The following is a 15815-nucleotide window of genomic DNA, read 5'->3' as shown; positions in this document are numbered from 1 at the left end:
GCCTGGATCTATCCCTGAAGGCTCTCGGGGGCACCATCTATCATGCAGCATGGGTCTCCCCGCGAATGGGGGATGGATGATCGGCCCAATCTGATACATACTGTCGCCTCTCGCTCTATTGCTTCTCTCCTTCCCTCCCTTCTCCCTCTTCTCCCTCCGCTCGCCAACTCTCGCCTATTGCTTGGTCTTCACCACTTTTTCCATTCTTCCATTCCAAGGCCGGCCTTTTCCTTTTCAATTCTAACCACTAGACTCTTTTGGCTGGCACCGACGTCTATTTCGTTGTTACTCTCGAAATCTGTATTTCTACCACATACACACACACACACACACACATTCTATTTCTCCATTCACCTCGCATCGTCTGGCAATCGACCCGTCGCCTTGTTGAACCGACCCGAGCCGTCTCATTCACCCATTTCCACCAACTCGATCCCCCCATCCACTCAAACTTGCTTTCCGACATCGTCAAGCTAAGGGCCATGGTTTGGACTGATTGACAAAGACTACATCTTGGCGACTATCATCGGTCCGGCACAGGATAGGATAGGATGATCGAGAAAAGGGGCATGGCTCCCCACGCAGTACCACCGGGCCGGAGGGCCCTCAAGAGACGTGCTCGCCCTGCTAATATTGCCTTGCCGCCTTCGCTTTGGGAACGAGACGCCGAGTCTGACGACGAGTATGCCACCCAAGTAAGGACCGCTGCTGGAGGCGTGTGGAAAAGGACTGCCAAGTCGGGCATCAGGCCCTCGAATGACACACTGGAGCGCCGGTCGGACAGCGACAGCGACGACCGGGGACGGGGAAACCGAGACAGCGAACCTTCGAGCCCTGATACCCCCCAGGCAAGGCCTTCGTATAACCTCCCGCCTTCGTATAACCTCCCGGCCATAGGAAGAATTCCCGTGGCATCGCTTCGACCAGCCCTTCCCGCAGTCTCAAACCTACCTTCGACAACGTTGCCGGCATTTGCACCCGCTATTACTTCTCAACCCCCGGTCCTCGAACCTCCCATGTTCTTCCAGCCTGTACTGCCGCAGCCGCAACCTACATCGCGTGTGATGACACCGTACCGTCCCCTCCAGCCCGTGGATCCTCAGCCAGCACCAGTGCTCGCTCCGGCCGATCCTGACTCAACACCACGCGAATCCGAACCCTCTGCTATACCACCAGCGACGATGACAGTGACATCCCCCCCTCGAACAATTACAGTCATCTCCACGATGAAGCTTGCTTCCTCGGTAAGTTACTCACAAAGCTCCAGCCTATCGGCATAACTAATCTCAGGCTTCACCGAAGAGTTCGACCTCATCATGGCCAACATGGTCACCCTCTCCGCCGGTGGTCGCCCCGTCATCGACGTTGCCTATGCCAGCAGCTTCGTCGACAGGCCCAGCTGCTTTACCACCTCTGCCATCTGTTGATCCTTCGGCGCCGAGGAAGGGCGTCGATGGTCACACACACACGACACCTACAGTAACGGCTACCTTGGCTTCGGCTGCACTACCTGCCGAAACCATTCCTGCTCTCCCCGGCCCGGCGAGCGCCGTCAGTGATCGGGGTAGGGACGATGTAAGGCCAGCGCGAATGAACCCAGAGACGGAGCACGCCCTTATTGCTGTGGGCTCAATAGGTCAGTCTCGACGAACAGAACGCGTCATCTCATTAGCTGACTTTGTAGTAGGATCTTTCATCTTCGCCTCATTCCTGGTGTGGATTGTATGGAGGACAATGAAGAAGGCTTCGAGGAGGAGAAGGGAAAGGGAGCTTGGCTACCCGAACGATGGCCCTGGTTTTGGCTCCAAGATCCCTTTCTTCAAGGGATCCATGGGCGGATGGCAGAACCTAGACGGTCGTCAAAGCGACCCGACCCAGTACGAAAAGGGGCCGAGAGGCACGCTGCGGCTGGATACCGGCTTCTACGGCCCCAATGGGAAACCGACCAATTATGGCCCTGGCGGTACATATGTTCCCAACTATATGTCGCCAGTCGACAGCCGCGGCAGCCCTATCCACGGCAGCCCGACGGGCGTATTACCGGTGCGAATGAACACCGTGAACGGCGGTACATACAACGGTCAGCAAGGCGTTTTCAACAGTCAAACAGGTACCTACACGAGCCAAGTAGGGACGTTCAGCAGCCAGACTGGTACCTATGTCAGTCATGCACCCAGCGGCTCACTCACTCATATCATTGGACAATACGGAAACGGAACGGACCCTAGCATGACATTACGGTCAGGCGTGGGAGCCGGTGCATACTTCAATCAGTCAGAGTTGGCTCGCCAACCATCAGACGCTTACGACCCAGCCAGGCGGCAAGTTAACAGGGCGAGCGAACTCTCCTCCATTTCATCCGGCTTCGGCGACGGTGACATCATCGTGCCAGGCATGCCTGGAATGGTGCTGCAGCCCCCTCCGCCTGTTTCACAGTCACTGAGAGCTAGCCGAATGAGTAATGATCGGGTCTCCTGGGCCAACAAGTCCAACCGTGAGACGGTCTACACAGAGGCCAGTGAGGACCTGCCACCCAGATTCAGGACCGTTGACAGCTGGGTCAACCAGCAAACCGGTCGCGTCAAGAGGGCACAAGCACGGCCACAGACGGACGAAGACATCCCGCCTGTGCCTGGTCTTCCGGCAGGGACGGGCCAGAACGGGATGCCGCCTGAACCCCAATTCACCATGATGATGCCGGACGGGGAAGTACCTCGCCGGCCGGACAACGCGTCGTAACAGTTGGACGCAAACCGGCGGACGCCGTGGCTTTTCTTTGTTTTCATACCCAAGCATGTTGCTGCGTTGGCAGGAGTAAAAAAGCGGGGACAGAAGGAAAGGGGATGTAATACCATCATAACACATGCACATGCACATACAAATGAGTAGCCAAGAGGTGATCAAACTAGGAGCCTTTTACCACTGTATCCATATAACTCCCAGTATCTTACCGCTTCTTCAAGCCTGGCGCTTGGGGGCTTTCTTGCGGAGTCAGACTTCACACATGGCACGTGGCTGTTCTGGCCTGCTTTTTTGTACAGGTAGCTTTTCCTCCTTGAGAAGGCAAGGTATAACAGGGCAGAAGGAGAGGTGATCAAGGAAGTGGTAGTAGTAATTCAAAAGTAGTAGGAATGCAGACCTACTTGACAATACTCGTTGGATATCATTGCCAGACATCCTCCCTACTTGCTTGAGATGCGAACAAAGAGCGTCCCCCCCTTATCCTATGAGGTTGATGGTGTTGACGATGCGACTAGCGGATTTAGAGATCGACAGGTAGCCACCCATGTTTGCTAATTTGTCAAGCAATTCTTAGGGCGCAATCGAGCATCCTACTACTACTTTGACAAGCCAAGGAACAGGTGGCATGACAGTTATGAAGGCCATGCTTTGAATTTCTTTTTTCTTCGGCAACGCATTGCCTGTATCCGGGGCTATCTTGGGCAGCGTACCGCCTCTCGGGAGCGTTCATCGCAATCTTCTTGTCCTCCCGACAGTCCAGTCCAGCCGCGGGATAAAATGTTGATGTTCGGTCCTGTTCGTGGTGGAGGGCCGCGGCTGCTTCCCAACCCTGTCGATTGTCGCAGTCTCCAGCCACCCTACATGTACGTAATCACACTGGGAATGCTAGTCGGTGCTACCGCGGAGACTTATGTTCAAGCTTCATCCCCCTGCGAAAGATCTAGTTATTTGCTACAGGCTAGGTAGTTGGCGTATAGCAGGCGCTGCTGGCATATTCTGTGGGACGCCAAGGCAGACTTACACACTTCCTGACTCCGGGTTCCAGCGAACAGGAAGTCGGCTGACGCAGCGTCCCGGTCTCCGATGCGCTTTGGAAGCATATTTGGGAGACGCGGGCAACAAGAGAAGGAAAATAAAACAAAAAGCCCTAAAAACGCCCTCATGAGTCCTACCTAATACGCGAGCCTTTTTCTTCTCTTTTTCACCCCTTTCTCCCTTCTCCGACTTTAGTTGACAGGTAACCCCCTCCGTCGCGCGTTTCGGAAGACACAAGGCAGCATTGGGTTCTAAAACGTTCATAGAGACCCTCGGACGCCATTTTGCAGAGGGGACGACTCTGGAGTTGCACAGCCGCAAGCGACGTCCCCGTCCCGGCAAAAGGGCGAATCAACGAGGCTGTGGGGGCAAGCGACCGGCTGTTCTGTGGCGGAGCGCGGACGAAGTGTGGGGGGAAGGGATTGGGCCGTGACCCGTGGCTCGCACGGGTGGCCCAATCCGAGCGGTAGGCGGGGCACAGCGTTGACGTACATGCCTACCTTCCTAGGTAGTAGTGTACTTGCTGTACGAATACGTACTTTCGTCTGCAGTGCATATGCCGTGCACGCCACAGCAAGTGGGGGAGCCAGGTTTGGACTCACTTCCTGCAAGTTTGCTGCTGCCTTTTCTCTCTCTACTTTCCTTACTTCCTTGCTGCGTACCTACCTCTTGGCCTTTGTCGACAGCAGGTCGTTCTTGTCTTGTGCGAATACTTGGCTTTGCGTTCTTGTTACTCTACTTTGCTGGCTGCAGTCGCTTTTCTCGGCTCCCTTCTTCCTTAAATACACGACAGAACCCTGGTCTTGAGACCCCTTCCTGTTGTGTGGAGACGATTCTCTGTAGATCCCTTGGATATATTTGGCAGCACATACGTACGTCGGCAACGAGTGACCTTCACTGTTTCCTTGTCTTTCTTTAGCCAAGCCGGACGGGCAACAGACGGCTTATGAACTCAGTCCACTTGACCTCGCATACCATCCCTCAAGAAGGGCCCGGCCGCCTGCTTTCGCACAGTCTAGCATCCTTTTAAACCACTTATCTCGAAACACCCACCCCCCCCCCCCCCCCCCCCCCCCCAAAAAAAAAGAACAACCGATCGAACCGTCCTTCCTCGCCCTTCAACCTCAGCAGCGTGCACCCATTTCTCGAGTCGTCGGCTTGGCCCCAGGAAAACCGCCCACGATGCTCGACGAAAACCTCCCAACCTTTCACTTCCGTCCCTCCTCTGACAACCCCCAAAACACCATTCTCTACTTCACCCACCAGGGCTCCGACCCGACGCCCAACTACCTCCTCAAGCGCGCCGACCCCGCCAACCCGGCCGCCCGCAATAGATACGCTGCCGCCCTCACCGACATTGTTTCCCAGCACATCATCTACGCCGAGGTCCTCGTCGAGCCGGAATGGACCCAGCCAACCCTCTCCGCCGCAGAGGTTCGTGCTCAGAACGGCACGCCTGCCCCGCCACAACCCATTCTGCCTGACCAGGTCACCTTGCAGCTCTACAACCCGGACTCGCAGGTCGTCATCAAGACAAAGGCCGGCGGCTGGGGCAAGACAGACAGCTGGGAGTTTGAAATGCCCGAGCAGAGTTTCCGCGCCCCGAGCGCCAGCTTGATCGACCGGTCCGCCGACGATCCGCCCATCAGCGACACCGTCCCCAAGGTCGTCTTCCGTTGGAAGCGCGACGGTAGGCTGAGCAAGGACATGACATGCTACATGGTGGGGAAGAGCGTCGCCGGGAAGAAGAGCAAAGAGCCTGACATTACGGTCGCCATGTTCAAGGACCGGAAGCATGAGAGCGCTGTCACCATCTACGAGCCTAACCTGCAGCGTGTCGACGTGGAAGACCGCAAGGGATTGGATATCATTTTGCTGCTCGGTGCCGAGGTCCTCCGCGACCTGTTCCTGAACCCCAGGCAAAACGTCTTCAACCTCACATCGACTCTTCCACCGACTCGTCGAAAGAACTCCAAGCCCCCCTCCACTTCCGTTGGGCCAGCGCCACCCCTTGCCTCCATGTCCGGCGCCATCGGCGACAAGCCCGCGTCACCACCGGCACAGGTAATGAACAGCGGCCCGCCTAGACCCGACCCCCGCGCGCAGTGGGAGATTGACAACGAGACGAAGCGCCTGCAGGCCATGGTTGTCCAGGAGGAGCGGCAGGCCCGAGAGCGTGAGCGTCGCGACGCCGAGGAGGCGAAGCGCATTCAGAAGATGCTTGAGAAGGAGGAGAAGGAACGTCGGCGGAAGGCGGCCGAGGTTGAGGCGGAGACGGAGCGTCTCCGCAGGTTATACGGCGTGCAGCCCAACGCGCCTGCGCCCATTTTGCCTCCCCGACACCAACCGCCGCCCGGGACTGCTCCGGGATCGTGGTACGTCGCACCGGCGCAGCCGCCAAGGCCTCTGAGTGCGGGACCCTACCAAAACGGTCAACCCGGGAACAGCACATATCGTCCGCCACAGCAGGTGCAATTTGCGCCGCAACCGAAGCCTCCACAGCAACAACAGAGCGGTGGCGGCCGTGGTAAGCTTCCAAACCTGATGTCGGGGTTGCTCCAAGGCCCCTATGCGAACTCGGCTGCTAGCGTCATTAACTTCTTCCATCGGGACCGGACCGAGGAGGAGAAGAGAAAGGTCGCCAAGAAGCGCAGTGTGCATTTCTAGGGATACCGTCATTGCTGCTTTTTTTATCATTCCTGTAACATTGTATCTCATTAGCATACCCGGCGTTTAAACCGGACCCGAGGTCATCGTTGCGCTGCCGAGGATGTGGTTGATCCCGGTGGACCTCTGGCGTGTTTTCTTTGGACGGATATACCAATTCCTGGCATCTGGGCTCATAGAGTTACGAATCTCATGACTTTTCTCGACTACTCGATTGTTCCGAGGGATCCATTGAGTGCCCCTACTGAAAGGCCTTCCCTGATAGGAAAAAAGGCCCGTGACGCACCTCCGACCTCTCGACGACGTTGCAGAGTATTCAGTATCGCGCATTGGAGACTAACGGAATGACAAGGGACAAGTTGGGAGTATATCCGATTCGGGCAATAGTCGAAATGCACGCTAGCCGGGGGTGTGGAGGAGGAGGAGGAGGCCCGGAATTTACATTTCACAAGCTCTGGGCTGCCTTGTCGTACCAGAATGGGCCACAACGGCGGATCCACGCCTATTAACTGCACGCCTGGTTGAACTCCCATCCAGATTCCGCCGATTGTTATTCCAGCTCTCTCCTCTCAATAGGCCTTTTCTGAGCAGGTATTGGCTTGGGAGGGGACACGATGGGGTCTTGACTCAAAACCGGCTGGGCGCTAGCCACAGGTTTGTTTTCCTGTGCCACCCGCGAAACATATCCCGCCGGTTAGACTTGGTGAAGGCGCCAAGTTGGCATACATGAAAAGCTGGAGAAACACGGGGAGACCGCGAAGGCGAGCCGCCATGCTATATGGAGACATGCACACATGCCTATGTCCATAGTCGAGCCCCCGGCTACTCATGGCTTATAAGTCTTAGGTGTCAACCCTGCAACGAGAGTCTCTCATAAAACCCATGACTTGCTCGTGCGGTTCCCAAAAGTTGAACTCGGGGCACCTCTCAACGCGCAAGACTATCATTCGGAAAGACTCGACCGGGCTTGTGCTTCTGTCTTGCTTTTATGACGACATGCGTCTTACGAGAAACCTCGACTGAGCTTCTGCGACGTCACCGAGACATGCTCCAGCAGCACAAGCCTCGAACCGACGTAAGTCTCAGCATGGCGACCGGGTCATCAACCTCAGCAGTCCAGCTCGATAAACTAGAGCGGCCGCCGACGCCAAAGGAGGGAAGGCTCCTCAACACCGAAGGCCACCGCCTCGGGTCCAACGCGGACACCATCGGCGGGCTCCCGGCCCCAACGACGACGGCCGCCGTCATCCAGAAGTGGAACCGCCCGAGGTCCAGCGCGCTCAGGGTGCTCTCGTGCTTTTGGAGCCTGCTTGATTCGGGGGCCAACGACGCCGCCTACGGTGTAAGCCCCCTTCAACCTCGCCCCACTGCAAACCGTACATGACGGCTGACACGAAACCAGGCTTTGATCCCCTATGTACGTCGTCAGGGCGCCTCAAGACCTTCTCGTGAAAACGTCCGCTCACCAGTCCATAGCTCGAGAAATACTACAACCTCACCTACGTCGTCATCTCACTCGTCTTCCCCATTCGTCGGTTACGTCCTCTCGGCCCTGCTCAACAGCCACATCCACCTGCGCTAGGGCCAGCGCGGCATCGCCATCCTCGCCTCGGCATGCCACGTCGTCGCCTACGTCATCATCGCCCAGCACCCGCCCTACCCGGCGCTCGTCGTTGTCTTCATACTCGCGGGCGTGGGCAATGGCCTGAGCGACGCGGGGTGGAACGCCTACATCGGCAACATGGAGCGCGCCGACGAGGTCCTCGACTTCCTGCACGCCTGCTACGGCGTCGGCGGCGTCGTCAGCCCGCTCACCGCCACGACCATGACCAGTAAGGGGAATCTGGGGTGGTGGATGTTCTACTACGTCATAGTGAGTTCAGATACGGCGCGAGACGGAGGCACACTGCGGGTGTTTTCGCTTCCCCCTCCAAAATTTGTAGATTCATAGCTCAGCTGACATGCGTCGTGAGGAAAGATCAACTTGACCGTCATCGAGCTCGCCTGGTGCACGGCGGCCTTCTGGACGCAGACCGGGGCCGTCTACCGCGAGACGGTCAGCCACTCGGACAACGACGGCAACGCTGGCCTGCGGACGGCCCTCTTCAAGCGGCCTTATGCCCGCGTCTCATGGCTCAGCGCCCTGTTCCTGCTCGCCTACGTAGGTACAGAGGTATCGCTGGGCGGCTGGATTGTCCAGTTCATGATCCAGGTCCACCGGGCCGAAGCCTTCGACTCGGGCATGACCTCGGTCGGCTTCTGGCTGGGCCTCACGCTCGGCTGCGTGGCGCTGGGATTCGCGACACCCAGGCTGGGCGTCAAGCTCGCCGTGTCCGTCTACATCCCCGCCGCCATGGCGCTCGAGCTCGTCTTCTGGCTCGTGCCACAGTTCCATGTCTCGGCGGTGGCCGTCGCGCTGCAGGGCTTCTTCCTGGGGCCGCTCTTCCCCGCCGTCGTCGTGGCGACGACGAGGCTACTGCCGAGACATCTGCACGTCAGCGCCATCGGGTTCGCGGCCGCGTTCGGGGGCGGCGGGGCAGCGATCCTGCCCTTCGCGGTGGGCGCCCTGGCGCAGGTCAGGGGCGTGCAGGTCTTGCAGCCCATCATCCTCGCGTTCTTAGGGGTTATGCTGGCGTTGTGGCTCGGCTTGCCTAAGATCGGACACAAGGAGGAGTAAGACGAGGATGTAGGAAAGAAAGAGGGAGTGGGGTTTAGGAAGCTGGAACGGTCATGGGCGGAGAAAGCTTCGGTTTGCGTAGAATGGGGAGGACTTGTGCGTAAAATATGTCAAAACTTGCGCTTGCAAGTCGACATCCGGGGCCGGTCGTTGCAAGGGGACATCAAAAGATAATTTCACCCCAGTTTCGGCAGGATATCTGCCATAGTTTCCTCTTATCCTGTAGTCAAATATCCAATAATCCAGCAGGTTCTGCCACTTCCTGACGGTTTTGATACGCCCACTGAGCGGCCCCTACACTTCTGTACGAATCTTCACTCGACACCAACTAAGAATGCAAAATGACTTGCACCTCTTGAGCGTTAGTGGTGACAATAAGCCACAAAGTAACACTTGTTCAACAGTAGCTTCCGTGTGGTCTCTTTGCTCAAGACACTCAGGGCCTTGGAGGTGCAGGAGTAGAGGCTCCTGGAATGTAGAGGTGATTGCGTCATGTAGAATCCTAAGAACAAGCCATGTGTAAGAACAGTTCCCCAGGGTCCAAGTCACAGGAAGTTGGATCATGTAGTAGCTATAGACGCATAATCTATAAGTTTCTTGGCTAAATAAAGACAAGAGAGCAGGGCTTGAACCACAAGGATGAGAGAAAAATAAGTGTGCAGGGTCTTTGCAAGAACGACGATAGGGAGTTGGTACCTGATCCCTCCCCTTTTTTATCTCCTTACTGGCCTGTACTGTTAAAATCGCACCAATTAAACATACGCTTGGAGGGAGATGAGCTGGTTTTTGGTATTGAATAGTATTGCACAACCTGCATTCATCGAATCCTCAAGATGAGGGCTTGTGTAATAAACAGTTTACAAGTCAGGAACGGAAGACAAGGGTCTGCCAAAAGAAGCTATGGATGGTCTGTGCATGCAATCACCGCATAGCATCAACGTCATCTTCGGAGAAACAATTATCCGCACCACAGCGCTCGGACCAGTTCCAGTTACGCTACCTACCAAAAATTCTCATGATGGGTCCCTCAACTGGCATGTCTGGCCCAGCTATTGCTGAACATCCCCTAGCCTATTTTCAAGCTCAACTCCATCCCAACGACTCCTCCCTCTTCGACGATCAAGACTATTTCCTCGAAAACGACTTCGTCTGTGAGATCCATCGTCGGCTTTCCATCTTTGGTTGGAAAAAGTCATTCCGCTTCGGCCTGCGTCAGCAAGCGATCCTCGAACGACTCCAGGAGCTAGGGTTTTTCCTCGCCTTTCCTTTAGACTTCAACCTTCGCCTTCGTACGCCCCCGGGCTACATCCGCTACCGTCTTATCGAAATCTTCGCCAACGCGAGGCGTACAGCCGAACAGAAACTCAGAAACGAGCGCCGCTCGCTAATCCCAATCATAATGGTTCAACTCACCGAGGTCGAGGACGAGCACTTTCAGTCCGGCCAGAATGGCCCCATCGAGGATGATGCCGACTACACCGACACCGGTCAGTGGAATCCCACGAGATTATGAGACTCGAGCGCGAAACTCCGATTTTTTTCGTGTCACGAAGCTTGAGTAACTTGCATACGTCACACGGCCAGCTAGCTGACAACCCACAGACTCCGAGATCTCTGCCGACAGCGACTACGACCCCCGTGACGAGTCCTTCGCTGAGCGCCTCTACGCTTTGAAGGATATTGTCCCTCCGACCACCCGCGGCTGGATCAGCAACAAGGTCGATCTCGGCGTCAGCGCCGTCCAGAACACGTGGTACTACGGCTCCCGCACCGTCTGGGTCGTCTGCGCCACTGCCCTGATGATCGGCGTCCCCCTGGCCACCTGCTGGGCCGAGGACCAGCAGATCGAGGGTATGGAGCGCGAATATCGCATGCGCGAGATGGGCGGCGACGCGCTCCTCGCCGCCGGCGAGAGCAAGGACGGCAGCACCGCCGACCAGATTGGCATCGCCCTCGACCGCGCTGAGGCCAAGCCCGCTCTGTAAACTACTAAACTATCAAACGCAACAAAAACAAACTACCACAATGCAAATCGAAGCTAGGAAGGACGAAGCTTGGCTTTTCGAAACTCCCCCGGAACCGCGCACCAATGGCCTGACGACTCTCCCATACACCCCCTTACTGGGAACCGGACAGACTTTTGCGTCACTTTATTTTTTTTGCGCTTCGGACCTGTATATCAAGACAACTCTCTCACACTCTACAACACGCCCACGGCAATCGGAACGTTGCATGCATTGTGCTCATGGATGGTTGGCAGGATGGGGTTTCCCTGCCATATTGCTTGTACTATAGGAATTCATGAGGCCGCGATAGGAATGGCCGCTTGCAATCATGATGAAATTATAATACCCATCCCGTTTCCAGCGGCACTCGCCGTGACCGCGCGCTGTTTGCTCTTTGTGCTTTTTCGTTACTGATACCACCTCCCAAGGCGGACGAGGGCATCGAAACCTAGTAGCAATATGTCGAGTAATCCCTCTACCGTATTTGTTTTCCGTTTAGCGGGGGAAGTTGTGAGTGCCCCACCATTAGCAGAGCAGACTTGGGAGCTGAAGACACGGCGGACGCGAGCTTTCGACATCTCCAATGAGCCAGAGACGGCTTGTACTTATGCAGAACCAGGAGCGCAGTATGCTGCGCCAGGGTCGAGATGCCGGCCGCTAGGGTAAAGTGGAGACATTTGTACGTATCGGACAACTTTGGTGAGTTTCTCATCGTCACCGACCAAACTGGTATAAGCCGGTCAAACACAAGACTCAATCACATACGACTATACCCACTGGAGAACTCGGGATCCCGTCTGCTCTCCCATAGATAAGCCAGTGAGGGCTGGATTAGTAATTAGGTTAGTAATAACTAGTAAATGCCTAGTGTTATATGCTTTCGTCCTACTTTTAAGGAAGTGTGTAATATATTTATTGTAATATAAACTATTTCACTAATTGAAACGATTATATAACTATACCTACTAGAGAACTTAGGATCCTGTCTACTCTCCTATATATAAGCTGGTGAGGGATTCCAAGAACTAGAAAATGAGGTTCCTACCACCTCTTCTCTTCTGTTCCTCTCTTTCTGTCAACCTCTGAATTACATGTTTTAACTATGATCTAACAAGACTGTGGACGCTGAAGGGGAAAGGGGAGTGGCAACCCTTCAGCGAAACTCCCGGAGCGACTGCGGCGGTCTAGAATAACCCTAGAATTCGTGGCCGTTTAACTAGATGCATTTGTCATCCAAGTCGCCACATTTAGGTAGGGAAATCCATCTAATTAATATCAGTAACATTACTGCCCTACATTTGACCTATGTGCTCTAATTACTACACTTATATCAAAGATATTTTTGATTTTTATAACGGGGGTTTGCATATTACCAGGGGGCTCTGCCCCCCTGGACCTCCCCCCTCCGGGGGCCCTCCGGGGGCCGCTGCGCGGGGCCTTTTGCCTATGGCGCCTACGGCGCCCTCTCTTGCCTCTAACTTTGCAATATCTTGCGATGTTTAGCAACAGCAGTCTACTGACGTATATTAGTGTGCATTAGCGCAGAAACTAATCTAACTAATCCGCGAGGGTTATTTTGAATCTGACTAATCAGCGAAGGGCGCCCATACAGCGAAAAACGTCCGAGCTTTGGCGATTTTCCCACTTAACTCCAGACCGCCTGCTACTTCCGTTACGGCTTCGCCTCCACTTCAGTAGCAGTCGCTCCGGATTAGTCTTTGATATCTTTTATGGAGCGGGAGGGCAGCTGCCTTTTATATACACCTGACAGATGAGACAAGCTGAGTACTACCATATCTGCTGCGTCGATTGTGGCGAGCCAGGTCCCAAAACAAGTATATTTTTGCTGGGCACCCTCTAGAAGTTACTATTCTTGGATGATCCATAAACACACACATTATAGCCTGTCGAACTCCTTGTGTCCTGCCCGGTAAGAGTAGCAAAAGTGTGTGTGTCCATGCAAACGCACCTTCATGCAGGCCAGGCGCTTACAGTTCCCTGACGCTCCTCCTTGTACGCCTTAGCTGATGATCAGACGACCGGTCTCCGCTTGAAGCCATGGTTACATGTCACTTGCTGTATTTGTTGGCGCTTGCGGCTTCTCCATGCCCCTATTGGTGAGACCAGCAAGACCAGCACCGTCCTTATCAATAGGTCTTTCGCAGGACCAATAACGGCCACATTTTAATCTTCTTCATGGCCCATGCCAAACGTGCGACGTAAATACGACCAGCACGAATCCCGTGTCTTAGCCAGTGGCCACGCAACCCTACGCCTCGTCTGGCGGTCCCACACGAACTTCATCGGCCATTCGCCACAGTAGACCCATTCTAGTGTCGGAATCACCTCGGCGTACTTCTCGGCTTGCTTGAACATTCTGTAGCGGTGTGCGTACTCCCAAATTTCGCCTGCCTCATCCACGGTTTCGCTGTCAGAATCCTCAATCGGCACGAGCTCATTTATCCAGTTTCGCTTCTTGGCAAGCTCGCGGTCCTCCGGATCGGCGAATTTGCTCTCGTAGTAGTACTCCGGCTCTGCCAGGTCGAATGGAACCGGGTACGTATCCCGGGATATGGCGAGTCTTTTCAATCGCGTGAGGCCTTTGAGAGACTCTCGAACAGCATCGTGGTCAACCAGCCATTGGCGACGCCAGCCAAAAGTTTGTCCTGCAGTCAAACTGAGCTGCTCGAGGCTATCCAAGGACCCAATTGCGGCTAGCGCAGATTCGGACACCCGGGCAATGTGCGGCCGAGTTGATTCCTCCGTGCCTGGCCCCCGCCATGTCAACGCTAGTGAGTTCAAATTGATCCAATTACCATTGGACAAGCAGGGCAGGAGGCGATCGTCAATGAAGGCGTCTGTGCCTTCGTTCAGACACAATTTCTTGATGTGCGGGTGGCGATTGAGGAACTTCATCAACGGGCTAACAGTAGAGGGCTTCCCCGGGATTTCCACTAGGAATGGAATAACTAAGGTTTCGAGGTTCCGAAGTGTCTCGCAAGACAAGAAGGACTCATCCCAGTTCCATGATGGCATGGAGAGATGGTGAAGCGATGGGCAGAGCATGACACGCCAAGCGTTCAGGTCAACCTCGCAGTACGACAAGTCGAGAGTTCGTAGACTGCGGAGGTTGATATCTTGGCTTGACAATGATAGTCTCTGTTCATTCTTGTCCGTCGGAAACAACATTTTGTGCACGACTAGTGTCTCAAGACTCTGCTCGCACCGCTTGATAAGCGCTGCGATGAAATCGCAATCGCTTCGAGGCTTCCGTTTTGCGAATGAATCTCCGTTGTCGGGTGCTTTGGCGGTGTCTATATCGCAATCTGCAATTGTGACCTCCTCGACCTTGTGTTGAGCATCTTGACAAATGTGAAGTCTGAGGTCCAAACCCCGAACTTGTTGAAATGAATGTGCAGGAAGCTGGTCTAGTACCCCTAGAAGCTCCTCGCTTACTGAGCCGTGAAATTTGATATGTTGAACGGAAGATCCAGCGAGAGTCGTCAAGAATTTGGGACTCTGGCACAGTCCGTCGAGCCAGGAAATGGACTCCAAATTTGGCATCGCACCGATGCCAAGGAGAATGGGCATCTGGTAATAGGCCACGTACTCCAACTCTGCCTTTTTTTGCAGACAATCAAAGTACTCTCTTTTAGCATCGGTTATTTCGCCTCTGTCAGCTCCCCAGATCGAGTCATAGAGCTCTTTATGGAAACCCCCGAGCCAGCCAGGGTCTGACGCCACTTTCACACGTCGGATACATGGTCCGATTCGACCGCGCGACTGAGGACCTCTAGAGACGGCCTCTGTTGAGAGGAGTTGGGCAAGTTGACGAGATGCTGGGCTGTAGTCGAATGTGACCACCGCGAATTGGCAGGATCGAGCGAGCTGCCTGCAGTCACTATTGACAAGAGCGAGAGACGCCAGAGAGGGCTTTTCATCTGAAATCAAGTCCATTATGTCGCCGAGGATCTCTGATGGAAGACGGAAGAGCAAACTCTGTGACGCAGCTGGCCGAGCCTCCATCACCTTGGTAAAGAGGAGGGGGAGGCGCGCCTCAGTCTTCTTGCCAAAGAGGTTCGGGCCGCCGCTAAACTTCCCCATCATCATAGACGAGATATCATGGGACAACATGTTGTCAACAGCAAAAATGGATGGCGAAGTGTCCTGGTGAACAAAGGGTGAACAAAGGGTGAACAAAGGGTGAACAAAGGGTGAACAAAGGGTGAATAAAGGGTGAACAAAGGGTGAACAAAGGGTGAATAAAGGGTGAACAAAGGGTGAATAAGGGGTGAAGTTGGGTGTTTTGGATTGGGCCAGAGGGATGAAGTTAAGCGATCCTATAGGCTATTTGCATAAGAAATGGCTTACAACATACCCAGCTTACTAAGTAATAGCAATACTCACCTAACCAGTTAGGCGCTAGTCGACGTACCGATATAGTGCAGAACAGGGGGTATTAAGTAATAATGCAAGCGCATTATTACCTAAGCTTTTGCTTTGTGCCAGAGTTGGTTGCCTTGACCTGCTTGTAACACCCAGGTGCCTTAGGCAGCACGTAGGAAATTTAGAACGGTGAAAACGGTGTAGCAACGTTTCAGCGGGAATTTACGGAGTACTTCATGTAGTAAAATGGGGCTTCGAAGGAGGAGCCTTGTCTTCCGATAATGGAAGTGCAAGGTCTCAAA

At 54.6% G+C, this 15815-nt stretch overlaps 6 protein-coding genes across 6 annotated transcripts; 4 read left to right on the top strand and 2 right to left on the bottom strand.

Annotated features, from left to right (window-relative positions):
* Positions 1 to 53: 53 nt before the first annotated feature.
* Positions 54 to 3141, top strand: LY79DRAFT_647374 (uncharacterized protein). Its single transcript, XM_060562489.1, has 3 exons — positions 54 to 1244; positions 1303 to 1636; positions 1688 to 3141. Exons 1-3 carry the CDS (start codon positions 552 to 554, stop codon positions 2737 to 2739), a joined length of 2079 nt encoding a protein of 692 aa, XP_060417997.1. The 5' UTR covers positions 54 to 551; the 3' UTR covers positions 2740 to 3141.
* Positions 3142 to 3657: 516 nt separating this feature from the next.
* LY79DRAFT_542423 (uncharacterized protein) lies at positions 3658 to 4362 on the bottom strand. Its single transcript, XM_060556999.1, has 2 exons — positions 4044 to 4362; positions 3658 to 3979 (listed from the first exon to the last, which is right to left on the bottom strand). The coding sequence occupies exons 1-2, from the start codon at positions 4269 to 4271 to the stop codon at positions 3944 to 3946; spliced, it is 264 nt and encodes an 87-aa protein (XP_060417996.1). The 5' UTR covers positions 4272 to 4362; the 3' UTR covers positions 3658 to 3943.
* A 597-nt stretch (positions 4363 to 4959) lies between these two features.
* LY79DRAFT_508203 (uncharacterized protein) lies at positions 4960 to 6444 on the top strand (the record flags this gene model as incomplete). Its single annotated transcript, XM_060553909.1, has 1 exon — positions 4960 to 6444. The coding sequence occupies one exon, from the start codon at positions 4960 to 4962 to the stop codon at positions 6442 to 6444; it is 1485 nt and encodes a 494-aa protein (XP_060417995.1).
* A 1087-nt stretch (positions 6445 to 7531) lies between these two features.
* Positions 7532 to 9121, top strand: LY79DRAFT_666913 (major facilitator superfamily domain-containing protein; the record flags this gene model as incomplete). Its single annotated transcript, XM_060563299.1, has 5 exons — positions 7532 to 7786; positions 7847 to 7861; positions 7921 to 7962; positions 8027 to 8317; positions 8423 to 9121. The coding sequence occupies 5 exons, from the start codon at positions 7532 to 7534 to the stop codon at positions 9119 to 9121; spliced, it is 1302 nt and encodes a 433-aa protein (XP_060417994.1).
* A 1399-nt stretch (positions 9122 to 10520) lies between these two features.
* LY79DRAFT_508340 (mitochondrial outer membrane translocase complex, subunit Tom22) lies at positions 10521 to 11106 on the top strand (the record flags this gene model as incomplete). The annotated part of the gene is made up of 2 exons (XM_060553929.1): positions 10521 to 10608; positions 10724 to 11106. The coding sequence occupies 2 exons, from the start codon at positions 10521 to 10523 to the stop codon at positions 11104 to 11106; spliced, it is 471 nt and encodes a 156-aa protein (XP_060417993.1).
* Positions 11107 to 13311: 2205 nt separating this feature from the next.
* On the bottom strand, positions 13312 to 15237 carry LY79DRAFT_508442 (uncharacterized protein; the record flags this gene model as incomplete). The annotated part of the gene is made up of 1 exon (XM_060553942.1): positions 13312 to 15237. The coding sequence occupies one exon, from the start codon at positions 15235 to 15237 to the stop codon at positions 13312 to 13314; it is 1926 nt and encodes a 641-aa protein (XP_060417992.1).
* Positions 15238 to 15815: the final 578 nt, after the last annotated feature.

The sequence above is a fragment of the Colletotrichum navitas genome, assembly GCF_030913465.1.
Source record: "Colletotrichum navitas strain CBS 125086 chromosome Unknown LY79scaffold_9, whole genome shotgun sequence".
Classification (NCBI taxonomy): Eukaryota; Fungi; Ascomycota; class Sordariomycetes; order Glomerellales; family Glomerellaceae; genus Colletotrichum; species Colletotrichum navitas.
This window is presented reverse-complemented; position numbering and strand designations above follow the sequence as displayed.